Genomic DNA, 27,155 nt, shown 5'->3' with positions numbered 1-27,155 from the left:
TCCCACTTCAGCTCATGCTCTCTCACCTCAGCCCTCTGCTCCTCCAAACACTCAGCTGTGGTTCAGTTCTCTACTGTCATCGTTGCCTTACCCTGACTGCTCATAATCTTCCTTACCTCACCCTTCCTTGTACTCATCTTCTGGTGAAACTGGACACAACATGGAGAATAACCACACCTTCCTGTACTTTGCATATGGCAGCAACCTGCTGAAGGAGCGGCTCCAGCTCAAGAACCCCTCTGCGACAGTACACTGTGTGGCCAGGTTAAAGGTACAGTCTGACGTTACGAGAATCAACATTCTCTCCTATCTGAATTGTACACAAGTATGACTTCTTTCTTTTTCTATTTTTTCAGGACTATAAATTGGTGTTTGGGAACCATAAAGGCCTTGCCAGTGACCGGTGGCATGGAGGTGTGGCCACAATAGAGCACAGTCCAGGGGACGAGGTGTGGGGTGTGGTGTGGAGGATGAACATGTCTGATCTAGAGTCTCTAGACAGGTGAAGTTTTCATTCATCAATTTCTTCAATGGCCTCTGCTTATTTCCTTGAATGTTTCCCTGTGAAACTGACATCCACCATGATATGTGTATTTTTATGTTTGCGCACATGTGCACACACACAGTCAAGAGAATGTGACATTAGGTGCATACAGTCCTGTGGAGCTATCAGTGAAGACAAAAGGCCAGGAGCTCAACTGTCGTACGTACATAATGAACAGCTGTGTGTATGCCCCACCATCACCACAGTACCTACAGGTAAGACTGCTTTCACTGCATCCATGCTTGTGGGCTCACAGTACTTGAATGTAATGCTACAGATCAGAAAGTCATCTTTTCTACCTATTTTTAATGATAAAGCCGATTCCAACAAATCCCATGAAAAGACCAAAACCAACTATGTGTTAGTCTATCTCTCAATACTTTCTGAGAGACTTTCTGAAATACTTTCTCTCTACTTTCCCTACCCTGTCTGTGACTCTAAGCTCCTTCGGAAGATGTAAATCTTCAGCTCACAAATGTATAGTTTCATTATAATTAATATTTTCATAATAATTATTTTTTAATATTTTAATGTATTTCCATTTTTATCCAAAACCACTTTAACCAAAGTGTTGTAGTAACCTAAACCAAACCACACACAAGATGCACAATATGAGTCCCAGTCTCTGGTGTCAAAGTCCTGAGCTTTTAACCTGTCATCATTTCTCTATGATTTCTGTGCAGTACAAGGACCTGGACTGGACTTCCTAGACTAGAAAAACTTTTCCAACATAATCCAGAGAATTTACACTTCCTCAGAAACATGTCTAGCAAAACAATTTAGTAGTATATAAACATTATTTTCAGGGGACAGAGTAGGACCAAAATATGTGTGTGAGCAGGAATTTTTAGAGTGGAGAAATAAACTTGTCAAAAACATTACACCAACAGCAAAAATAACAATACATTTTAAAAGTGAATTTGAACACAAATATACTCAAGTATAGTCAAGTTGAGATAAGAAAAATAAGACTCAACATCAAAATGTGCAATCTGTCACCAATGACTGATTAATTTTGTGGGTATGCATGTTCATTAATTTATCCTTTATTTACTGGCACTGTCTTGGCATTTCTGCGCTGTAATTTTTTGTTGTGCATTGACCGAGATACACAGTGATAGATCTGTAATAAGATCAAATATCCTGATATCATAATATCAGCCCAGCTGATTTATCTAGCTTTCTGGCTGTACATTATAATAATATTCACCTTAGCCATGACAAAACCTACACATGGTACTCAGTAACCTTTTAAAATGTAAATTTGCAGTAGACAGGAATAGCTTGTGTAGTACTTGGTTGATTCAAACTTATTGTTACATTTTGAGTCTATAACAATGAAAACTATGATACTGTCATTGAATTTGGGGTAATTTGTTACAACTTTGTAATGATAGAATTATAACCACACAGCCCTGGTCACTAGTCACCCATGGATGACATTGTAAGTGATGCTTTGAATGAGTCTCTCTCCCTCTGTGTGATGTCAAACCTGGTTGTTTTAATGTTGTTGTTTTGAATTAGAAAGACAATAGAACAGATCATGAATCAGGTCAGGGGCATCACCTCCTATTTCCCTCTGTGAAGCATCTGGAATAGGGATCAGTCTGCACACACTCCTCATCACCTGACTATGTGATCAACAGGTCAAAACAGTCAGGATACGCCCTCTCTGCCATGCTACGTTTCATAGTTCTGACAGCTTGTGAGCTAGAATACCAGATTGTTCTTTTGCATGTGAGAGCTCCAAATATGCCTGAGAGAAAAGCAGCATGCAGAGAGGGACAGCGTGGCTTTGTAGCCACAGCTTTGTCTTCTACAGTGTATATACAAGAGTCCACTGTATTGTTCCCTCTGTTATGCTGGGCCTTGTCTCTGTGTGAGCTGTGAGTGAGGTGTTCTCAAACTGTTCACATGGTTGTTACATACAGAACAGAATATAGTGTCTTTAATGGTACAAATGTCGACTACATTTATCCTCCACCCAGGCCCAAATCCAAATGTTCCATAAACTGGAAATTTCAAGGTCATGCTACAGTCTGAGTCACCTAAGTGAACATATGGGAATGTGATGGAGATGGATTCATGTGGACACTGACGGAGGTTCGCATCTGTTGCTGCTTCTGTATGTGATATACTGTTTTTACTACGGCTGATCCACACAAGAGCTATAGTGGTTTAAGACATGATTTTTTGCATTAGCCATGAAAGAGGAGTTTGACAGTGGGCACCATTGTACAGTGTATGGCTATTTTTTTGAATAACCTCTATTTTTTCCCCCAGAATTGTCTTTTTAAACTCTTTTTGATTGCTTTATTCTGAAGACTGGGACATAAGTGGATGTACACAGACTTTTTTGGGGGGGCAATTTCTCAATTTTTTAGAAAAAGGGCGCCCCACACTCACTGCATTGTCCCTAAGCCTCCTCCTGATGTTTGCACACTATCTAAAATCATATACCTAAACACACATACACACACACTGATATACATAGAATAATTGTCATGTTAAAAATACACCTCTTGTCCATCAATTCATCTCTACTTCCAACAAAAGATATGGAGACAAACACACAGTGATGTGATTTAGTAGCTCTATTACTTTAGTCACTAGGGGTCACTGCAGTCTGTGAACTGTGAATGGGTGATAGTGATGCAGAGACTTCTGAGTAGGAGATCAATGAAATATATATAGTAATGTAAGCTAATTAATAGCAACCGATGTGCTAGTTCACAAATGACTATGAAGTATAATATACAGTCAAGTTCAACAGTATGAGTCCATGAGTTCCATGACATGGTGTTAGAAGAGACCCTTCCCGACTGAATGAGATAAGGGGCATGATTGGAGCAGCGAAAATGGTGACGTTTCATGTAATGGAATCGTTTGACTTCACCCAGCCATCGGCATTGGCTGACATGGGGACAGCATTTCTCTCACTATCACATAGCAATGAAACTTAACCAGGAAAATGGTGAAGTTCAAGTTAACTATTTGTTGTATGCTGTGGGCAGTCTGGACTCATTAAAATAGTAGTAGAAAATTGCAGGCCATCCAGGTCTTTATGTCCTTAAGGCATGCTTGGAGTTTGTTTAACTGATTGGTTTCATCAGGCTTCATTGATAAATATAATTGGGTATCATCTGCATAACAATGAAAATTTATGGAGTGTTTCCTAATAATATTACCTAAAGGAAGCATATACAAGGTGAATAGTACTGGTCCAAGCACAGAACCTTGTGGAACTCCGTGTCTTTGCCTTCATGGAGGATTCATCGTTAACATGTACAAATTAAAATCAGTCTGATAAATAAGACCTCAACCAGCTTAATGCAGTTCCCTTAATGCCAATTAAATGTCCCAGTCTCTGTAATAAGATGTGATGATTAATTGTGTCGAATGCGGCACTAAGATCTAACAGGACAAGTATGGAGAGAAAACCGATCCGATGCAGTTAGGAGGTCATTTGTGACTTTCACCAGTGCTGTCTCTGTGCTATGATGCGCTCTAAATTCTGACTGAAAATCCTCAAATAAACTATTGTTATGTAGAAAGTCACATAACTGATTAGAGACTGCTTTCTCAAGGATCTTAGAGAGAAAGGGAAGATTAGATATAGGTCTATAGTTGGCTAAAATGCCTGAATCAAGAGAAGGCTTCTTAAGAAGAGATTTAATTACAGCTACTTTAAAATACTGTAGTACATAGCCTGTTACTAAAGACAGATTGATCATACCTAGTAAAGAAGTGCTAACTAAGGGTAAGGCTTCCTTAAGCAACCTAGTTGGGATAGGGTCTAAGGGACAGGTTGATGGTTTAGCTGAACAAATCAATGAAGTTAGTTCAGGAAAGTCGACTGGAGAAAAACAGTCCAAATATATGTCAGGTTTTACAGGTTCCTGTGTTTGGGGATAAATTGGTGGCTGTTGAGGGCAGGAGGTGCTGAATTTTGTCTCTAATAATTAGAATTTTATCATTAAAGAAGCTCATAAAGTCATTACTACTGAGAGCTATAGGAATACATGGATCAATAGAGTTATGACTGTCAGCCTGGCCAAAGTGCTGAAAAGGAACCTAGGGCTGTTTTTATTTCCTCTATTAATACTGAGTAATAGGCGGCTCTGGCATAACAGAGGGCCTTCCTATATCCTCCTTTTTAAAGGGGCGATGGAGTCGAGTGTTATTCGCAATGAGCCTGCAGCACTATCAACAAGATTATCAATTTGGGAGGGACTAAAATTAGCATAAGAGTCCTCTGTAGTATTGAGACATCGCATTGAATTCAATACTGATGGAATTGCTTCCTTAAATTTAGCTACAGCACTATCAGATAGACATCTAGTGAAGACATTTTTGTCTAATGGCGTGCAATCCAGTAATAGGAATTCAAAAGAAATGGTCTGATAAAATAGGATTTTGTGGAAAAATTATTAAATGTTCAATCCCATAAGTCAGACCAAGGTTGAGGGTGTGGTTAAGACAGTGAGTGGGTTTATTTAAACACTGAGTGAAGCCAATTGAATCTAATAATGAGATAAACGCAGTGCCAACACTATCAGTATCAACGTCCACATGAATATTTAAATCACCTACTATAATTACTTTATGTGTACTAAGGACTAAGTTTGATAAAAACTTAGAATTCAGAGTACAGACCAGGAGGACGGTACACTATGACAAATAGAACTGGCTGTAAAGTTTTCTAGGTTGGGTGAGAGAGACTAAGAACAATGCTTTCAAATGAGTTATGATTAAATTTAGGTCTAGGGTTGATGATTAGGCTTGAGTTAAAAATGGCTGCAACTCCACCTCCTCGGCCAGTGTCTCAAGGAATGTGAGTATCAATATGACTGGGGGGAGTGGATTCATTTAGGCTGGCATATTCTTCATGAGGTTTCAGGTTTCAGTTAGACAAAATAAATCAATGTGATGATCTGAGATTAAATCGTTTACTAATACGGCTCTAGATGACAGAGATCTAATGCTCAAGAGTCCACATTCAATTCTCCTATTTTGTTGTACTATTGCAGTAGTGGTTTTAATTTTTATTAGATTTTTATGAATGAATCCTCTTTGTTTACTTTGGATTTAATTGATTTAAGTGGTCAGGGGACAGACACAGTTTCTATGTGGTTTTGGGTGGGTAACTGCTCTAATGGAAGCGCAGAGAAGCATGTAGGACTGCAGCTCTGCTTCCTGATTTCAACTCTGGGTTGTCATGGTTTTGGTCTACGAATAAACTCAGCCATATTTCTAGATATGAGAGCAGCTCCATCCGAAGTGGGATGTATGCCGTCTCTCCTAATCAGACCACGTCTTCCCCAGAAAGTCTGCCAATTATCTATGAAGCCCACATCGTTTGCTGGACACCACCTCGACAGCCAGCAGTTGAATTGTGACATGCAGTTATACATGTCATCACTGGTCAGGTTTGGCAGGGGCCCAAAGAAAACTATGGAGTCTGACATCTAACCCTAATCGAGAGTCGTTCCCGCCGACGTGAATAACAATCGTCCCATATTTACGTTTATCCTTAGCCAGCAGTTTTAAATTTGATTCTATGTTGCCCGCTCTGGCCCCAGGAATACATTTAACTATGGCTGTTGGTGTCGCTAACTTCATGTTTCTGACTATGGAGCTGCCAATAATCAGAGTTGGTTTCTCAGCAGGTGTGTTGCTGAGTGGGGAGAACCTGTTAGAAACATGATGAATGATGAAACATGGTGAACTGTGGGCTTCTGCTTAGGGCTATACTTCCTTCGGACAGTCATCCAGCCACCCTGGCTTCCTGGCTGCTCGGGAACTACCGGGGGAGTAGGAGCTACACTAGGTCGGCCCACACCGGATACTGGGAGCTGGCTAACTACATTAGCTACTGATTGGTTTTCCATGGTGCGGAGCTGCGCTTCGAATTCACTAAGCCTCGCCTCCAACACTGCAAATAAACTACATTTATTACACGTACCATTTTCACTAAAGGAGGCAGAGGAATAACTAAACATTTGACACACCGAGCAAGAGAGTGACTAACAACTGTGGGATTAGCAAGAAAAGTCGGTCAAAGAAGGAGAGAGCTAAGAGTGCTTGAGCAGAACTAGCATAGGTTTAAATATACAGCAGGTATTTATCCACAGTTGTGAGAAATATAGCAAAGTTAACTGAGCTGGGAGCAGCAAAAACACCATCAGTAACCACAGTCGGCAACCGGAAATGACACAATGCACTTACCGTAGCACGTCAGCACGTCAGCTGATGTCAGCTGTAGCTGCTGCTGTCAGCTGTAGCTGCTGTAAAACTAAGCTTGTGGGGGCAGTGAGAATGGTGACCAGTGCATGGTTCTTAGGAGCCATTTCAGAGGACACAGATCTTGATGAGGACAAATGGTTCACAGACCTGCTAATTAATGGTACCACTGTACAATTTAGAATTGACACAGGTACAGGCATTATTACAATATTAGAACACACATACCTAAACCTGCCCCAGTGCCTTCTTAGAAACACAAGAGCAATTTTCAAAAGCCCTGATGGAAAGCTTACTACTTACTTAACTACTTACTACTAAATTTCTAACTGACTCCAAAAGAAATTGACATAAATACACACTAACCTTACTACTAACCTGCTTGAACAAAAAATAGATAATCAAATGGGGCATTACGGGGAGTAGATGGGATTTGAGGCTGTTTTTGGAGACATTGGGCTGTTAAACTCTGAGCCGGTGAAAACAGAGCTCAGATTGTGTGCAGAGTCCTATAGTATCACCACACCATAGCGTATTCCTTTCCCTATCCTGCATCAAGTGGAAGAAGAATGGATGCTGTCTCTAGGCATTATTGAGGAGCTTAAAGAAGTACTCCCATCGTGCCTGTGATTAAAAAGAACAAGCAACCCAGAATCTGCGTTGATCTAAGTAGACTTAACAAAGCAGCGAAGTGGGAGGGGTTTATTCTACCCACACTGGAGGACATTGCACCAAAGCTCTCTGGTGCCACAGTTTTCTCAGCTGTTGATGCCTTGAGTGGATTCTGCCAAATACCACTTGTCAGCAGCAGGGAGTTCACAACTTTTATCACATCAGTGGGCTGCTTCTGTTTTCAGAGGCTTGCTTGTGGAGTTACGTCTTCCCCGTTAGTATTTCAGCAAAAGATGAGCCCTCTCCTGAGAGATCGTGCAGTTACTGTGTTGGTGATGCACAATATCTTGTTTTTTTTACAATAAACCTCAGAGCAGTAATGTAAAAGGTCCTAAGTAAAAGTGTCAGTTTGGGAAATCTGAAATCCTATATTTTGGGCACATCGTTGGAAAAAATGGTATCAAGCCCAACACTGGAAAACTCAGAGCACTGCCCAGCCCCACCAACATTCCAGATGGCAGGTTCCTCATCAACAGCCTACCAATAAACAATGCTGTGTGGATTTGGGGAGAGGCATGGGAGCAAGTATTTAAACAAGTGAAAGCCATGTTGACCACTGCACCAGTTGTGGCGTATTTTGATGCAACCAAGCCGTCGTTAGTGTAGATGCAAGTAGTTATGGGGTCCGTCCCACAAAGCAGGTTCAACAAACTCTGAGTCTAATCCTGAACTCTGAGTTGACCTACTCTGAGATAGGAAACTCTGAGTTTCCGGTTCCAGAACAGCTGATTTGAGTCAGTTTAATCAACTAGTAGTTTCACCTGGAGTTAAGCGCGTGCACCACAACTATAAAAAGCCAGCATCAATGGAGCCCCGATTCAACGAGTCACCATGGCAACGGGGAAGAGGAGGGCTGCGTTTTTCGCCCCACTAGAACTAGGAATCTTAATTCGCTCATACGGCAAGTTTGAGCATGTTTTCAGAAAGAAGTGCAACACAGCTGCAGCTGCAAAACAGAGGGAGACGGCGTGGGAGAACATTGCTGCTCGGGTCAGTGTATAAGTTTAAATGTAGTCCTTTGTAATCACAATAATATTACAGAGGAAAACTGCTTGAATGGTCGCCTATTAATTTATTTCATTTAGGTGCAATGCCGCAGGGGAGAAGCGCACTTGGCAGCAGTTTAGGATGAAATATAAAAACATTGTTCAAACAAGTAAAACCTCGACATAATCTCATGGGGGTACCTCATTTTGATCATTTTTTACATTGTAAAGTAAATATTAAAGCTGCAAACAGCATTGAACGGGCCTTCGCACCCTTGCGCACGTCGGGCCACGGCGCAATTGAAGGGCTTCTGTGACGGGCATGTAGATGTCTTCAGACCCGGGCTGTTTTCAGACAGTGCAAGAAGGAGATAAACATCACTTCCTTTGTCCACTATTTTGCCCGCTGTTGGGGCTGCTTTACTGAAATTTCGTAAGGGGCGCTATTCAGTCAGTTTGCATCACTGATGGAATATTGTCATGTACATGTGTTCAGGCCGGGAGTCTTATCAAACATGTAAAGTTTGGTGCGGATTGGAGCATTTACAAAAAAGTTATAGCAACTTCCTCTGTAATGGCGAAACATCAAATCTCAACAGTGTGAGGATGAGAATTTTCTGCAGGGTGAGACATGGCTGCCTTGCTCACACCTGTGTCATAAAAACATGCAAGTTTTGTGCCCATTCACTTGAATTTCAATTAGTAAATTGAAAACCCTTGATGAGTTTGTGTGTAAAACAAATTAATTTCCTAATTTTCATCAAGTCTATTTTTAGGATTGTAAAGACTTTTAACTAGGGATGCACGACATTGGATTTTTGCTGATATCCGATATGCTGATATTTCCAACTCATCGTGGTCCTCATATAGGCTATAGTCTTTCTTGATCATTAGTACAATATATGATTGCATGTGTAATAGTCTCCTCAGCTGAGTGGGAAAAAATATGTGCATATATCAACATTGGCAATTGGCAAAAATGAAAGTCAAAAAGTAATTGTGTTAACTAACTAATTGTGATCCAATATTGAACAAGATAATCATGATTATGATTTTTGCCATAATCGAGCACCCCTAAAAACAACATAAATTGTGATTTACATACACACACACACACACACACACACACACACACACATACAGTTTAAATATGTATATGATAAATTGTAAATATGTATGCAATGAATTGTTTTCTTAAAGAAACTGTTACTTGAACATTTTTCAGTGTGCTCCTAAAGTTATATGTGTGCTCCTAATTTTTTTTCATTTAGGAGCACATGTACTCCTTGAAAAAAAAGTAAGAATTGAACACTGCTGTCGGATGTGTAGAAACACTAAGTAACTGGAATGTGAGGATTAAACGCTGCTGTCAGATGTGTAGAAACACTAAGTAACTGGAATGTGGCGCAGACCAAGGGCTTCTGTCACAGGCATGTAGATGTTTTCAGACCTGGGCTGACAGGTCTTACTTTACTCATCCCCCCCTCCCATTCTCTCTCTCTTCCTCTCAGCTGGAGAGAAGGATTTCAGAGTACTCTTCTTGTGAAATATCCTGATTAATCCCATGACTTTGGCCAAATCTTACATTAATAATCACATTTTTTTGTAGGAATTTTCGACGCAAATCCATTGATACAGGTTTGAAAGTGGTTGGACTTATAGTTTAGACGTCAGACGCCCCAGTTTGGCACAAAGTCCATGCCCAGAGATTGCCTCCCCATTGGTTTACATTTTAAGGTGTGATGTTGCACTACAACTTTCAGGACTTACTAGATCTAAACCGTTCGAGTTATTACAAAGTTTTTACTTTTGTTCAGCACAGTGTGATAAGACATGTATTAAAGTTTGAAGCCGATACCATTAACGCCCTAGGAGGAGATAGCGTTTATTCAAGGTCCAAAATTGGCACAAAGTCATACTTTCATGGGTGAACTGCAGACTTCCTGTTGGATTTAGGTCAGGGGTGTCAGTGTATGATTTGTAGGTCTTGATGAGACGAATAATTGAGTTTTGGTTCGATCTCTCTACAACATTCCTACGGGCTGTGGCGGCCATTTTAGATACATAGGTGGCGCTCTCGAGCACATTTTGGCACTTTGGGGGTTAATTTTTACATTTTATCAAATATTTCACCAGACCTGATGTGCGTGCCAAATTTGGTGAGTTTTTGAGCATGTTTAGGGGGTCAAATTTAGAGTTGAAGTGGCAGATTAATAAAGAAAGAAACAAACACGCGAAATACAATAGGGTCTTCGCCCTTTGGGCTCAGGCCCTAATTAAGTGGCTGTTTGACTGTGCAGTTGTTTTATCCCCAACATAATGCTGGTTTCACATACATAAATGTCTTCTCATCTACATCATGTTCTGTTAAATAACTAAGCCTATTTAAACTAACACAGACTTCTACTCAGCCAACAGAAAGAAGGCAGATGCCCGTAAAACGGGTGGTGGCCCAGCACAGCCACCTCTAACAGAGGCAGAGAGCTGGCCATAAGCCAGAATTTAGGAAGGCCAGTGGCTGGCTCTGACATTGTACAAAAAACTTAAATAAACTTAACTAAAATAAACTTAAATAAACTTAAATAAAAAGAAACACAGCACAACACACAATATCTGCTGGGATGTGAGAGCATGACTACGATTGGTAATGTTGCAAATGTAAGGACAAATTAGGTTGTGTATGTAGATGATGGACTGTGACGTGAAACGGTACCGCTCAAAAAGATAATTGTCTGGAAATGCTAGAACATCTATGCGCGGTCTGATAACCAACTCTCGACAAATATTTAATACTCTGCGCAGTAATGCTGCACCTTCATCCACGGGATCGTTATCAAAAGGACATGCCATGTTAGTGAAAAAGTCGCCACTTACTGTGCCTAATGGACTTCTAATATACAGACTCTGTTTTTTTTTTAATGATTTTTTTAAATGACAGACGGCAGAACTAGGCTACGCCAAAACTCGCCTGCTGACTGAATGAATGAATGAATCAAATGGAGTGTGTGGCTCTGAAAGAGGGGCGGAGACTGAGCGAAACTCGAGGTTCATTGAGAAAAACCTGGTCCCAACCAGGTTAGGTTCATAGAGTCTGTTACTACGGTAACTGACCAAGAGCTTAAGTTACCTCTCTCTCTGAAACAGGCTAGAGTTATCCCTCTTTCTCTGGTTTGAGTTACCTCCCTTTTTGAAACGGAAAACTCCGAGTTTCCCTCATTTCAGGGTTAACAGACTCTGAGATTTCACTAAACCTGCTTTGTGGAATGGAGCCCTGGTCTGAAAGGAGCTCTGTATCAGTAGCAGGGAGATTGACTCTGGCCAGTTGCCTTTTGCTCACAAACACTGACTGATATGGAGCAACGCTACAGTCAGATAATAAAAAGAATGTCTTGCAAGTGTGTGGGCATGTGAGTGGTTTGTCAGGTACCTACAAGGTATGGAAAAGTTATAAACCATTTGCCCCTCTGATAAACTCATATGACCTCGATAAAGCACCTGCAAGATGCCAGAGGTTGTTAATATATCTGATGTAGTTCTGTAGTAGTCCCTGGAAAGCAGCTTGTTGTGGCAAATTCTTTGTCTCACAACCATCTGCAGGACAGTGGTGTATCTGACACTGAACACGATGCAGGTGGCCTATGTGCAGGTGGTGATATCAACAACACCAATAACAGGTGACAGATTAGATGCTATCAAAAGAGGCTACATAATCTGACACACCAGATGGTTTGTTACACAGAACCATCTGAGAAGTTCTCCTTGGAAACTGTTTGGAAAAGGGCAGGCATTTTCAAAAATTATCTGAAAATAACCATCTGGATCACCATCTACCACCATCTTACCTTGCAAGGCAGCTGGATTTGCGAAATTGGGAGATTGCGAGATCACGCGAGAACTTAAACTTAAAGCCTGACAAGATGGATTCTCGTCTGATCTTCTGATCTTGCGAATCCAGCTGCTTCTCAGGGTAAGAGGCTACTAGCAAGGATGCCGACCTTCAGAGGGCCGCTTGCTACATCAGTATAGGCTGGCCTGTAGACCTCTCACAAATATCACACACTGCATTCCATGCTGCCAGAGCTCACCTATCAGAAGTTGATGGACTCCTTCTGTATGATGATAGACTAAGTGTCGTGGGGGGGCCAACATGTCGTTTTGGTGGCCAGGGATTTGGTGGTCAGGGATTGGATGAGACATCACTGAGATGGTAGAAATATGAGTTCTGCCTGAGGAACCAACCTACTCCCCATAAATCTCCCGGTGCCCCTGTCACTCCAGTTCTCACAGCTTCCCTCAGAGGATAGAGGACCCCAGTAGGGAGAGCGGTCAAAACTCCTATCAGGTTCAAAGACCATGTTCCAAAGTAGGACTGTTAATCTCCCATGTTGTATGTGCATGGGAAGTTGAGGATATTTTGTTACCATTACACCAAGTTCCAAAACAAAAAAAAGAGGCAGATGTAAAATGAAAAAAAGTGAAATGTATTTTTGGACACAGTATCTGTTATGTGTTTGTGTTAAGAAGTTGCAATGACTAGCAATTAATATTTGTTTTTCACTTTATGTTAGAAGCTGCATTGAAATATTTTTGCCTGGTGGGAGAACTAAACAAAAAAGGAAGATATGATGTGATTTAGATGTAGCTCTATTACTTTAGCCACTAGGGGTCACTGCAGTCTGTGAACTGTGTATGGGTTATAGTGATAGATGGACTTCAATGTACAGTATGTATAGTGTCCTAGGAGAGGGATCCGTCCTGTTGCTCTTCCTGAGGTTTCTTCCATTTTTCCCCACCAAAGTTTTTATTTGGGAGTTTTACATTATTCAAATTGAGGGTCTAAGGATAGAGGTTTTTGTATTGCTGTGCATTGTAAAGACCCCTGAGGCAAATTTGTGATCTGTGATATTGGACTGTACAAACAAAATTGATTTGATTTGACTTGAGTGAGACAAGCTAAGTGATAGAAACTAATGTGTTATAGTCGGGTCATGAATGACTACAAAGTATAATAAACAGTCAAGTTCAGCAGTATGAGTCCGTGAGTTTCATGACACATACTATATTATTATTAATTATTATTTCTGTAATGATACACTTGTTAGCCGGCTGTTGCTTTTTACGCAAACCAGGTTTCAAAATAACAAATAACTACTTCCCTTTGCTGCCACCTCACCTCTGTCTCAGGCAGTAATTAGAATCTGTCAGCAGTGCAACTATATGCAAAAATGCTATGCTATTTTAATGTGCCATAGGTGTCTTTAGTATTGCTATTACTACTGATGCTACAAGACCACAACTCAAACCACAAACAAATCAAGTTTTGTACTGTAGGTTGAGGAGAAGTTCCCAGTTGGATAGGTTCTTACAGATATACAGCGGCTTGTTTTAGCCTTCCATAGATTTCTTATGTGTTGCTCAATCACACTCTTCTGCCACCCTGACTGAACTAGCATTTACTGTGGTGTGAGAAGCAGACAACCACTAGTGTGAGTGTCTATTTGGTTGTCCATAGGGATTGAAAAGACTGTGCAGTGTTTGAATCTACTCTGGATACTTCAGCCTGTCTGTCCAACACACAAGGAGACAGACTGTTCTGATAATATAAGCATTAACACTTAAGTTGCTCTAGGCAGAAACACAAAAAAGGAACACGTCATGCAGGTAAATGAACTGTTGTAGAAATCCAGAAAACACTGTTCTCTGCCTCCTGCCCACCGGTGACGCTACCCTCATCAGCAGAGTCATCTGAAAACTTCTGCACATGACAGGACTTAAGAGGAAGGGTGAGAGGACAGTCCCCTGCAGTACACCTGTGCTACAGCCCACCCATTCAGACACATCTGCACAGCTGCACAAACTGTAGTCTGTCTGTCAGGTAGTCAGTAATCCAGGAGGTTAAGGAGTCATCTACCTGCATCCTCTGGAGCTTTTCTCCCAGCAGCACAGGCTGGATTGTGTTAAAAGTGCTGGAGAAATCAAAGAACATAATTATAACAGTGCTGTGAGAGAGGTGAGAGAAGGCTTGATGAAACAGGTAGGTAGGTAGGTAATGGCATCCTCAACTCCAACCTGAGGGTGATAGGCAAACTGCAGTGGGTCCAGGGAGGTGCTCAGCTGAGGTCTGAGATGGGCCAACACCAGTCTCTCCAGGACTTTCGTTGTATGGGATGTCAGGGTATGTATGGGGTAGTCATTGAAGGCAGCTGGAGATGACTTCTTTGCCACCAGAACACGGCAGGATGTCTTCCAAAGCACAGGAACCCTCTCCTGACTCAGGCTCAGGTTAAACAGGTGCTATAAAATCCCACATAGCTGGCCAGTACAGGCCTTTAGGACTCTGGGGCTGATCACATCAGGGCCTGCAGTCTTGTTGTGGTGCAGTCTCTGTTCATACCTGGCATTAAAATGCATCTTGGATGATCCTATCACAAGTGGACAAGTACAGTTGTGAATGCACTCAAGATGCATTGAGGACACATTGAGATCTGAATGCTCAGACCACATTTGGAGGTGGTCTGGGCCACATATGTCTAAGTTCTTTTAGCAGTGTGTACCTCAGTGTGGCCACATTGAAGGACTGCCACTCAACTGACGTTCTCTGCATAAGCGGAAGTATATACTCATTCGTGCGCCAACAGCCTCATATTGCAATGTGAAACAACAAGAAGAGACCTCAACAACAGGCAAAATGGATTCTCGTGGAAGGAGTGTACATTAAACATGCTGTCTGATTTCCATTGGTGCTGAAGAGGTTTGATTTTTGCCACACGCCAAGGTTTTTGCAAACTTCTTTTAATTTCCAGCAGACTAGGCACGGGAAGTGCTTTGCTGCCTCCTGTGGGTTAAAAACAACAACGCATTTGGTCTTTGCAAACAGGATTAATATACATGTTTAATTGCATATATAGCGGGGAAGTGAGATCTGATCACAAGTGGTCACTCGAGACACATGTCTCAAGTGACAGGAGAAGCCTTGACTAGCAGAATGTGTTCACACCGAACTCCAGCACACTCCTGCGGCCCCTATTTTTATACTTGGTGATTTTAATCATTGCAGGCTCGAGCTAGCCCTACCTGGATTTTATCAGTATGTCAAATGTGGAAAAAGGAATAATAGAGTTCTGGACAAATGTTTTGGGAATATCAGTAGGGTTTACAAAGCTAAGACTCTCTCTCCTCTCTCCAATTCGGATCACTCTATCGTTCATCTCCTGCCCACATACAAATCTGCACTCAAGTATAGCAAGCCCCAGCACAAGACAGTGCTGCAGTGAACTGAGGACAGTGTGGAAACACTGAGGGGCTGTTTCCTTAGCACTGACTGGAGCATCTTCTATAACTTGGACATTGATGAGGCTGTTGATACAATTTCAGATTATATTAACTTTTGTGTTGACATTGTAGTGCCTACAAAGAACATTTTACACTTTCATACTGCCCCACAGGCTGTGGGGCAGTATGAAAAACTTGACAAACATGAATTGTCAGAGGAGGAAACAGATTATTAACCTGAACAAACTAGAGGGAGCTAATTAACTGAATGACTTTTTCCTCAGGTTTGAAACACAGGACTTTTCTCAGGAGGGGGCTGAGGTCTTAGACTCTATAACCAACACTGATGCCCCTGATTGGCTAGAAATTGATCCACAGCAGGTTCAGACTATTTTTAGTAAAGTTTGCTATAAGAAATCTATGGTACTGGATGGCTTGTCTGCTGTCCTGCTAAATCATTGCTGATATGAACTGACTGCTACTTGGTGCCTCAGACAGTCACATTGTGCCAGCTCTCTGGAAAAAGTCCATAATAATTCTAATACCTAAAGTTACATGCCCTTCTGCCAATAATGACTTCAGACCTGTAGTGTTAACTTCTGTGGTAATGAAATGTTTTGAGAGGGTGGTGGTTAACAAGCTCAAGACAGAGGTGGCTTCCTGTATGGATCCTTTTCAGTTTTCCTACAGGCAGGGGCAGAGTACAGAGGATGCTGTCATCAGTGTGACTCACTTAATCAGTAAACATTTAGAGGACACTAAGGCTTATGCGCGGGTTTTATTTGCAGATTTTAGTTCACCTTTTAACACAATACAACTTTACCTGCCTGTCCAGAAATTAAAGGACATGCAAGTCAATTTTTCTTAATCAAATGGTTTTATTTTATGTTTAACAGATAGGTCCCAACAGGTTAAGGTGAATAGCTCTCTCTCAGAGGTCAAAACTGTAGTACAGGGGTCCCTCAAGGCTGTGTAAGTTCACCTATCCTATTTACACTGTAAAAAAATGATTGCAGAAGCTGCTAGCCAAATAATTATGTCATTAAATTCTCAGATGACACAATTATTTTAAGCCTGCTGAGGGCTGATGACTGCCCCTCTGTATACCACAATGAGATATCCACTTTTAAGGTCTGGTGCAACAGCCGACACTTTTATTCTAAAGATCCAAGGGAGGTGAGAGCCCATGAGCCTGTGATTGCTGGCAACAGAGACATTGAACAGGTGTGCTCCTTTAAGTATCTGGGCATAGTAATGGACAATAACTTAAAATGGAATGTTCACATTAAGTATTTGTGTGTTAGGCTGGCTCAAAGAATTCTGGAGAAACTTTCTCCACCAACTCAGACTGTTTGTTGTGTGTACAGAGATGATGTTTACATTCTACAATGCAGTGCTGGAAAGCATTATCAGGTATGGCATCATGGTACAGTACCCTAACGTTCCAGCTGAAAACTAGATTGGCTAATATGGTGAAGACAGCGATGAAGGTGACAGGGAAGAAGGATTACCTGTCCCTCCAGACAGGCGCATAGGATATTGGAAGACCCGTCACATATCTTATTCCCTGACATTATTACCTTCAGAGCAGACGTTATAGAGCTAACAGATGTATAAGTAACCATTTTAAGCTTTCCTTTGCCCCAACTTCTATTTCACTACTCAATAAACAACCAGCCCAACCCCCATGTTTGTAGTGCCTCAAGCTCAGTGCAGGAGATGTTATAAGGAAGTAGGCTTCGTGGTTTTTTAGTCTAGGTAGTATGTTCTATGATTGTTGAGATTTTATCTATAACAAAGTGAATTATGTGTCACTTTAACATGGGTTATGTGCAATAGGGCGTGGCTGCACTTGGAGTGAGCTCCTGATTACATCTCAAACTTGGACCTAAAAAAGTGGAACATTTTGTAAAAGAACCTTCAATAATCTTCAGCAAGGACTCTGAAGAAGAAGTAATAGCATTGATCAGCAAGAACAGAAGAGAAAATATCGTCTTTGGATATATTTTCCAAATCAAAACAACTAGCTGTCAACTGCTAACTGCTACTTGCTGTTACCAATATTCCAAAGGAGATACAGCACTAAAGAAGCTAACAGAAGAGTTATTTTATGAAAACCAGAAGAAAAATTAAAGGATCCTTGCTAGTAACGTAATCCATGCATGCTGGAGCCTCTCTATGCACCCTGGACTCTAGAAGGCAAGGTCGAGAGGAGGTTGCGGGTGCACCGGGCCAGTGCTGAGGGGCTTAAGAGGAGCTTCTACCCTCAGGCCACTGGGATCCTGGATGGGATTGCTGCCTAGGACTGTCCTCCAAGGCAGTTTATCGTACCCCAGAGCATGCCTGTCAAAAACTGCGTCAAGTTCAAAGCAGTTTTTCATCAGAAAAAAGACCTGGGCTGTGTTTCATGGAGTGCTTTTTGGACTACTGTTGGTACTCACTGCTGTATTGCCTGTATGTGTCTGTCTGGCCAGAGCAATCAACGTTGATGGAAAACCTGGGACACCAAGTGATTGGGCTTGGGCCAAATGCTGGCTCATGGCCAGTTGACGCTCCTACAGTGAGTTTTCATCATAACTTACTGCAATATTTTGCAATCTATTCCTCTGTCCTGCGGCATGGATGACCCCGGTGCTAGAGCGAATCACCGATCCAGTGGACCAGTCATCTGCCACCCTGTTTCGGAGAATAGCAGGTCTCCTCTCCTGTTCTTCGGAGATGTTCAACTAAATCCTGGACCAGTGACCCCTGGAGCACTGCAGAACTTTGGTGCTGATTTGTGCCTGAGTGTGTCTGGGACTCCTCTGGTGCTGGTGATGAGTGAGCATCAACTTTCTAAGTCAGGCTTCTCCCTTAACAGACTAAACTTTGTTAACACCAGGCATGATGTCTCAATGAATAACTTTTCGCTACTGGACTGTGGAGACCTTGATAGGTCCAGTGTCTCTCTCACAAAACCTGCTGCTGATGCCACTGTGTTGAAACCCTGCAGGAGGCAGAGGTTATTCAAAACCTTCCAAGCTGACAATCATGCAAAAGTCTTATGGGACCAGGAGCTCAAACTGCGGGGGGCTATTTGGTGGACATTTTCACATCAGAAGCATTACTGCAAAGAGCAGTCAGTAAACAAACAACTCCTGCGAGTATGTTCACGGTGCCTGGATACCAATGTTTTAGAAGGGACAGACCTGATGGAAGAGGAGGAGGGGTGCTTTTTTATGAGACAACATCAAATGTGAACATATCATTTACAGTGTGGGTAACACGTTAGACTATGTTGGGATAAAAATAATGTTCTCCCAACAAATGTCTTTTAACATAGGTCAACAAATGTCACATACACATCAGGTGTCTATAGGCCCCTCTCTGCAGATGACACTTTCTATGATCAACTCATAGAAGTCTTGAAAGAGTGCAATCTCAACAAAGAATTATTACTCATGGGTGAGTTTTAATGTGAACTGGGAGGATACATCTAAGAGGAAAAAACTAAAAATGATCACAGAGAAATTCCAACTAGAACAACTAGTAAAAGGCCCAATTAGGATTGCAAAATGCTCCAGTACACAAATTGATCTAATATTTACGAACAAACCAGAAAGAATAACTAAAAGTTATAATTTGATCACTGGCTTATCAGATCATAACCTAACCCTATATGCGAGAAAACTGACTAAAAATAGATTTAGGACCATGGCAACTAAGACAATGATCCTTCAATGCATACCCAGAGCTAAGCAAGACGAATTTGTCAGTGAAATTAACAGCTTGAACTGTACTGTTCTCTGATGATCTGGACTAAAGCTGTGATACTTTTACTCACAGAATCAACTCTGTGAGGGAAAGATTTAATGTGAGGATACAGATAAAATCTAAAAATAGAAACAATTTACTGTGGTTTAATAAAAATTTGTGGAAACTAATGAAATCTAGAGATGCTGCACTAAGGAAGGCAATTAAAACTAGAAGAGACACTGACATGCTGATTTATAAAAGTTTAAGGAACAAAGTTATCCAAGAGCTAAGAGAAGCTAAATGTTAAAAAAATGGTTAAAACTATAAAGTACAACTTAGCAAATTTTAGACATATTAGAAACTGTCTATCTTTAGATGCAGCCAAGATATTTATATTTATGCATGCTATGATTCTTTCCCTTATGTTTTATTGCATCACATGTTGGGGGCAGGCTGGAGAAAGCCATAAAACCTCTTGAATCCTTATAGAAAGAAACTCTAAAAACTCTGGACAAAAAGCCAATGTAGGGTACTGGAAAAATACAATTTACTAATTATTCTCAAATTTGTGCCTTTTTATCTCTATAAAATTTTAAATGGTTTGGCCCCTCCTCCACTACGTGACTTTGTGTACTCTCGCTCAGTATGTTCTATTAGATCCTCCAGAATATCTTCTATACAAGATTGTACCATACCATTTCATTGCACTGCATTTGGGCAATCAGCCACGAAGCCACAAATCAGTTGAATGCCATACCTGATGATATGAAGAGCTGCAGTTCCATCAGTCTGTTCAAAACCAAATTAAGAAATCTGCTAAAAACTACTAAGCTCTGTAACCATTTACTCTAAATTTCATTTCATGGTCTTCTCATGAATGCAAATAATCCACGTTCACATTAGTCATTTATAGTTGACATTGTGAGTGTATGTGATATGCTATTGTGTGTAGCTCTGTGTTTTGTATAATGTGTCCTGTGTGTTTTTTGCTTTGTACTGTTTGTCACTGTGCTGTTATGTTTTAATTGTGACCTGCCTAAGGGACTGCAGATGAAAATTCGCTATGCTCTAACTCTGGTACAGCATATAAAACGGTAACATTTATGTTCAACACTGTACAATTTTCTTCAGGACATTAAGGTTTATCTCATCTCATCCCATCATCTCATCTCATGTCGTGACGCATTCTAATGCCAGGTGTGAACTGACATACTTAGAGCTGTCCATTTGTGATTGGATCACCTAAGATGCATTCTAATGCCAGGTGTGAACATCTAGCATCTGGCTGGGGCAGTGGAAGTGTATACGTATTTCATGGTTGCATACAGTAAATCCAAAGTTTTATTTTCTCTGGTGGGGCATTTAACAAATTCATAAAAACTAGTGGAGTGCCCGTTCAAAACGTGCCTGTTCAGAACAGGCTTGATGCTTATTATTTCTTGAGAACTGCATAAACATGTATGGATTGACAAACATATCAATTAACACATCAATGCTGGTGCTAATATTGACTATGACACAAAATTTATTAAAAAAATCAGCATTTCATGGGTTGTAAATGGTTCAACTTGTTATCTGCTGTTTAAAATCAGCCCTGAAAAGGCGGGGCCAATGCTGACGTAGAGTCGACTGTTTGGGAAGTCTCTTCACATGGAACTTATATGAGAAAGGTAATGGCCACCTCCCCCAGCCCTGCGCTCATTTTCAAATATATACTGATCGAGAAATACAGTTTTAGCTTCAGCAACTAACAGCATTGCTGGCCCGCTGGAGGGGGCCTCTCCATCTGTGACTGTCTGCAACACAGACAACAGAAAATCTGTGTTGCAACAGAAATCCTCCTCACATCTCGCCCTGCAGCTCCTCAACTCTCCCGCTATCTGTTTCTGCAGTTATCAGCTTGTAAAATCTTGTTTCACCAAAACTATCATGTAGGCAGAGCTGCTCTGCAGTGGACAACTTCAGCTTACAGGTCAGCTACTGCTCTGCAGCAGACAGCTTCAGCTGATAGGATCTGTCTGCTGCGGAGCCACAACGCCAATTTTGGTGGAGCTACATTGCAGCCAACAGGTTCAACTGACAGTTCCGCTACTGGAGCACCTACACCTGCTGCAGAGCTGAGCTGCAAAGCTACAGAGCTGCGGTCAGACAGGTTCCAGCCCGGTCGCCAGAATAAAACGCTGGCATTGTAAGTTCCTGCAAACCACAGATACGTTGAATATTAACAGTTCAACATGTGTAATACGTAGCATATTAACATTTAAACAATACTTATCCTATCAACATTTGATGAAAATGTATCATATCAACATTTCCAGAATACATATCATAACATTTCTAAAGTGATGTAGTTCACATGGGATCTATATGAGCTGACTTTCTTCTTAGGAAGAGGAAGCATAGGTGGATGGTTAGGAAGTTTGTTGGCAGAAAGCTGGAAATCAGCACAGAGCACGGTTAGAGACCACCTTGAAACCAGTGCCTGCTTCCTATTTCAACCGACAAAACATGTTTTCAGCGAGACATCGGGACATTTGCAGTCGTTTTTATTTTATTTTAACCCAAACCATAATCTTTCCCTAACCCTAACCAAGTGGTTTTGTGTCTAAACCTAACCAGATCTTAACCACAGCGTTGTCACATCATAAAACATCATTATTCAACAGATAATGGCCAAAATTGAAACGTAGATATTCAATGTATCTGTGGTTTGTAGAAATGTACAATGCCAATGTTTTGTTCTGGCAATTAGGTTCACAGGTTCAGTAACTTTCCCCCGGTTACACCGCAAATTAGCATTTTAACAGTAGACAACTGCAGGAACAGTCAGCTGGATAATTAAAGAGCTACAGGACGAATGCCAAATGACCTCTGGCCAATTTAAATGTCGTTGCACTGTTTGTCTTCCTCTCATTATTATTATATGTCACTGCAGCAACCTCTGCCCTGCTGCCTCACACAGCTACTCCCCCTCAGCTCTCAGTTTTCTGGCCCTCTCTCTCTCTTTTTCTCTTGTCTTTATTTGAAGTGAGTTGGGAAACCCAACACTTTCACAGGCTTTCTCTCTCTCAGAGAAACTCTTCCACCACTCTTTCCTCACCAGAGCTGTCTCTCTGTCGCTCACTCTTGCACACAGTTCACTCACCCTCCCTCTCTTTTTCTCTCGTCTTTTTTAAAATGAGTCAGAAAACCCACAACTAAGCCTAGCTTTTAACATTATAAAATAAAGAGAGATGTCATCCGCTCCTCTCTCTCATGGCAGGGTTGTACAGCTCTGACCATGACATGCAGTAGCAGAGCCCAGAGGCCCTGCCCCGCTGCAGCAGAGGGGAGTGGCTTCCTGTTCACTTGTTTATTTCAAGTTTATTAATATTAAATGTGTTGCATGTCCAAATTGCACCAAATTTCCACAATGCACTTCCTTGTGTTGGATTTGGTGGGACTGCATTTGGTTATTAGTAATAAATAATAATTATCAACAATAATTATGAAATCAAGGAATTATTAATATTAATTAATAAACATTATACTACCAACTAATAATAATCAAACAACACACATAACAGCAGTTGTGCATAGTCAAAACATGTAAGCAAAAGTGTGTGTGTGTGTGTGTGTGTGTGTGTGTGTGTGTGTGTGTGTGTGTGTGTGAGACAAGATAGTTGATGTAATCTGGCCAGCTGACGTCACGCGACCTTACGATAGCGAAAGTGATCTGGCAAGATGACATTGCACGAGATTCACGATGGTATGACTTCGGGGGGGGAAGTCACGTCACATCAAGAGCCATCCGGCAGATGTAGCCGCAAAAATCTGGTTAAACAATAGCAAGATAGCGCCGACCAGTGGTCAGTGGCATCTCTGTCAGTGTGTGTGCGTGTGTTGGTAAAAAGAGAGGGAAGGAGAAGGAGGGAAAGCCAATTCTCGGTCCCGCAACTGTGAGGGGAGAGCAGTGGTTGCTTTATCCACAGAAAGCGCGCGGTACGGATGGTAGTCTGTGCGCACGTTGTCTGGTTGTGAACTGACAAAGCAATTTAATTTTCACTCGCGGTGGCACAAACATAGCAATCCCAAGTGGGACAAAACAGTCTAGCGTGGTGAACACAAACTAAACAGGCAGCAACTTCAAATACTAGAAAATCTATATTATATATAAATACTAGAAACAGAAAATCCTTTCTCCTTCTGCAGGCACAGTGAGAGCGGAGCAAACGAGCACTCTCGTGGATCCAATAATAGTGTTCGGGTGAACACGAGTCGAAATGTCATCTCGTCCAGCGAGGCTCCAAAAAAAGGGGGAATAAGCACACGTGCGCAATTTACCTCCGTTGGCAATCTGGCTGGTGGAGAAAATGGGACCTTTTCTAGCTCGGTTACACTGGAAAGCAGTGACGTTTGTCTGCAGCCAGCACTTAAAGGGGCGGTGATGTCACGGCTGCGTTGCCATTGCTCCCTGTGGTGTTGATGCATCTCTGCCAATCAGAGACGAGAGTTTGAGGCTTCCTGCTGAGTTCACAAGCGCGAACTGGCAAAGCATCATGGGAAATGGAGTCTGTGAGCAGCATTTTGGCGCTGCTCCTTTGTTTCAGGGAACAAAGGAAAAAGGTGGCCTCGTGGCCAAGCTTCAGAGAGATCCCCAGCAATGCACTCACCAAGTGTGAAGAGGATATGTGAAGGACAATCATACATACATACACACAGACAGACAGACAGAAATTCCTTGCTTTATATAGAAAGATTTGGCAGTGCAGCAGACAGAGAACTGTGGTTAAAGTCTGCTGAAATAACCATGAAAGCATTTGGGTGTTGATTTTGTAATCTCGCGGTGACAGAGTTGTTGACCTCTCAAACTATTTAACATGTCTGGAATTACACCATTTGTTGTTCAAAAGCGATGCAGTCCCCCTTCTTTTCTTCTTACTGCTCTACCTGCAGTCTCTGTCGGCCCGTACAGTCTGAACGGTGATGGTGGTAGAGTCTGGAATATATTCCTATGAGCAACTGCATGTAAGCTTCAAAAATATAATATTCAACAATAGACACTGTTTCTACTGTTATCACACACTTGTCAAGCTATATATACTGTATGTGTGTGTGTGTGTGTGTGTGTGTATAACTTGATTTCTGGCTACAGGACCACTGACTGGTATGTCATAGCCTATGGATTATTCTTATTCTGATGGCCTTTACTTTCTCCAGATATGACTTTGTTTTCCTTTTCTTTAATAAAATTGTGATTCAAACATCTCTCAGCTCACTCTTGATGTGTTGAAACTCATCATAAATAAAACTGAGTTTCAAAACATCAGCAATAAGCTGATATTTGTGGTTGTTATTGGTTGTTATGAGCAAATCAGGGCTTTTATTGTACATTCAGGACAGTCAATATATTCAGTTTCATTAACTACTGCAGGTGATTGTGATGGGAGCAGAGCAAAACGGCTTGCCAAAGGACTACCAGGAGAAGTTGAGAGCAATCAAGACCAACATGTATGAGGGCCCTCTACCTATGATGGCTGAGCTGGAGCGAGCCAGAAGAGCCAAAGAGAGGGACAACCACCATTCTGATGCCTGATGATTAAGCAGAATCTAGGTCCATTTTTCACGGTAAGAAAGTCCCTGTAGAACTGTATTCAACCTAATACTGAAGCTTGAGGCCATATTCAGACCAAATCAGGTGTTGCGGTGAGAGTTTACTTTTACAGTTTACTTGTTTGTGTGATGTTTTGTAAGTCTTTTGCAGACAAAAAGTTGTGCTAATTAGATTAATGAAGGCTCAATTTGTCCTGTAGATAACATGTAAACCAATTCCTACTGTAAATGTCCTAAACATCGTTATATCTGTCCTGTAGGGGGAAGTGCTATGCTGCAGCAAGGGACAGTGAATATACTCCTTGTAATGACAACGTTTCCAGTGTGATCTAAACAGTTTCATACACGAATGTCTATTAAGTATTTTCTTTTTATATACGAGGCTTACAGTAAGAACTCGTTTTAGATGTCTAGTAGGGCTGTAGTCTCCGGGTCGACTGGTCGATTAGTTGGTTGATATGCTCTCAAATTCTCATTGGTCGAATATATCGCTGTGTTACTTTTATAAGGAGAGAAGTGCTACATCAATTACACCTTTCAGGATTGATCTATTATTTCAGGGACAGACTAACAAGTCACCTGTGAAAACGGGGTGTATTCAAAACATCCCCATTGTCTTCACAACTTTGAACTTGCGCAACCTAATGGAGACTGCTAGGTCTAACTATACTGAACATTTACTGGGCATTTACTAAACATACTGAACGTTTACTGAATCAGTGTTTCTCCTATAATTATAGCAACGAAAACCCCTGCCAGGCCAAAAAAATATTTTTTAATGCCAAAAATAACACCAAATATCCATTCTTTCAGAAATGAATAGCATTTGGGAGCCTCTGTGCAGTGCTGTTCTGATACCTGAGCAAGGAACTATCCATTTATAGGTTCCTTGTACGTGAGTCAACCTCTGTGTTGGTAGTGTAGCTCCGTTAAGGAATACAGCATTGTGTAATCTGTGTGCGCAGCGGGTGGGAAAGCGCGAGCAGCAGAAGTGACGGTGAACACAAGCAGAGCAGAGGAAAAGGTTAGCAGTAAGTTGTCAGTCTGGCAGTAAATGTACTGTACAGACTACAGTGTAACAGTTAATAAATGCTGAAGCTTCTCAAGACCAAGAAAAGTCACGTCTGTTGTTTCCCCAACTGCTGGAAAAGTGAGGGAGGTTAGCTAAACAGAGTAATGGAGATAGGAGAAATGTGTGGATGCGGAGTTCACTCTGTCCCATATCATGCAACAATTTTTAATCCCCCTCCCCCCTCCCATTACGATTTCAGTCGACCAAGATTTTCTTTGGTTGACTACAGCCCTAATGTCTAGATCAGTGGTTCTCAAATGGGGTCCACAGACCCCCAGGGGTCCTTAAGGTAGTTCCTGGGTGTCCCCAGCAAAAAGTCGAATAATTTATTTTCACTATAATTCCATCAATAAGTAACACAATGACAGAATTTATGACTATTTTGGTCATAGGTTTCATAAACTTTCTGTAACAAAACATCTAAAAGCAAAAATCTTATCAAATAGTGGTCCATGGTCTAATTTGTGTCAGTTTAGGGGTCCTTAAAGTGAAAAAGTTTGAGAACCACTGGTACAAGTGTACTGTTTGTTTTGGTGAGCCCCAAGTTACGTCAAGTGTTCTCTTCTTAGGAACCTCTGGGGTTACAACACAGCCTGAGGACTGCCAGCCAAGATGTTGTGCCCACAATGTCCCCATGTTCTTCATTCATCTTATCTTCTCATTCATATTACAATAAACCTTATAAACCTATACTGCATTCTGTTAAGGTGATCTTTGTTAAATTAATAATCTATTATGACAATTGCCAGGTTATTTTTGTCATAGTTGCTCAAATTTGACCCCTGAACACAGTGAATGCATGAACATAATGAATGCCATGTTGGCCCAATAAGCGCAGCCATGTGGACCTAGCAAGGGTTTGGTTCCCTGTCAATCTGACAGAAAAGAAAAACAGGGAACTTAACATATTGAACCTGGCTGCAAAAAATGGCTCATTGGATTTGGATTGTCACCTCTGTGGTGTGGAGGGAGCCCAAGCCAGTGGGGCAGGTGGAGCATTACCAACTGCTGGGGTTACCTCAATGTAAAGCTCTGGAAC

At 41.4% G+C, this 27,155-nt stretch overlaps 1 protein-coding gene across 1 annotated transcript; it reads left to right on the top strand.

Moving 5' to 3' along the window:
* ggctb (gamma-glutamylcyclotransferase b) lies at positions 1 to 26,790 on the top strand. The gene is made up of 5 exons (XM_044359596.1): positions 1 to 271; positions 357 to 502; positions 627 to 759; positions 24,866 to 25,059; positions 26,686 to 26,790. The coding sequence occupies exons 1-4, from the start codon at positions 161 to 163 to the stop codon at positions 25,025 to 25,027; spliced, it is 552 nt and encodes a 183-aa protein (XP_044215531.1). The 5' UTR covers positions 1 to 160; the 3' UTR covers positions 25,028 to 25,059; positions 26,686 to 26,790.
* The last annotated feature ends 365 nt before the right edge of the window (positions 26,791 to 27,155 follow it).

The sequence above is a fragment of the Thunnus albacares genome, chromosome 8, assembly GCF_914725855.1.
Source record: "Thunnus albacares chromosome 8, fThuAlb1.1, whole genome shotgun sequence".
NCBI classification, from domain to species: Eukaryota; Metazoa; Chordata; class Actinopteri; order Scombriformes; family Scombridae; genus Thunnus; species Thunnus albacares.
Note: the sequence above shows the minus strand (reverse complement) of the source record. Positions and strands in the feature narration are given on the sequence as shown.

Bases quoted from the DNA above. Each gene is read 5' to 3' on its own strand.
- ggctb (XM_044359596.1), top strand. From the start codon at position 161: ATGGAGAATAACCACACCTTCCTGTACTTTGCATATGGCAGCAACCTG. The intron at 272-356 runs GTACAGTCTGAC...CTATTTTTTCAG, and splicing joins ACTGTGTGGCCAGGTTAAAG to GACTATAAATTGGTGTTTGG. The intron at 760-24,865 runs GTAAGACTGCTT...TAACTACTGCAG, and splicing joins CATCACCACAGTACCTACAG to GTGATTGTGATGGGAGCAGA.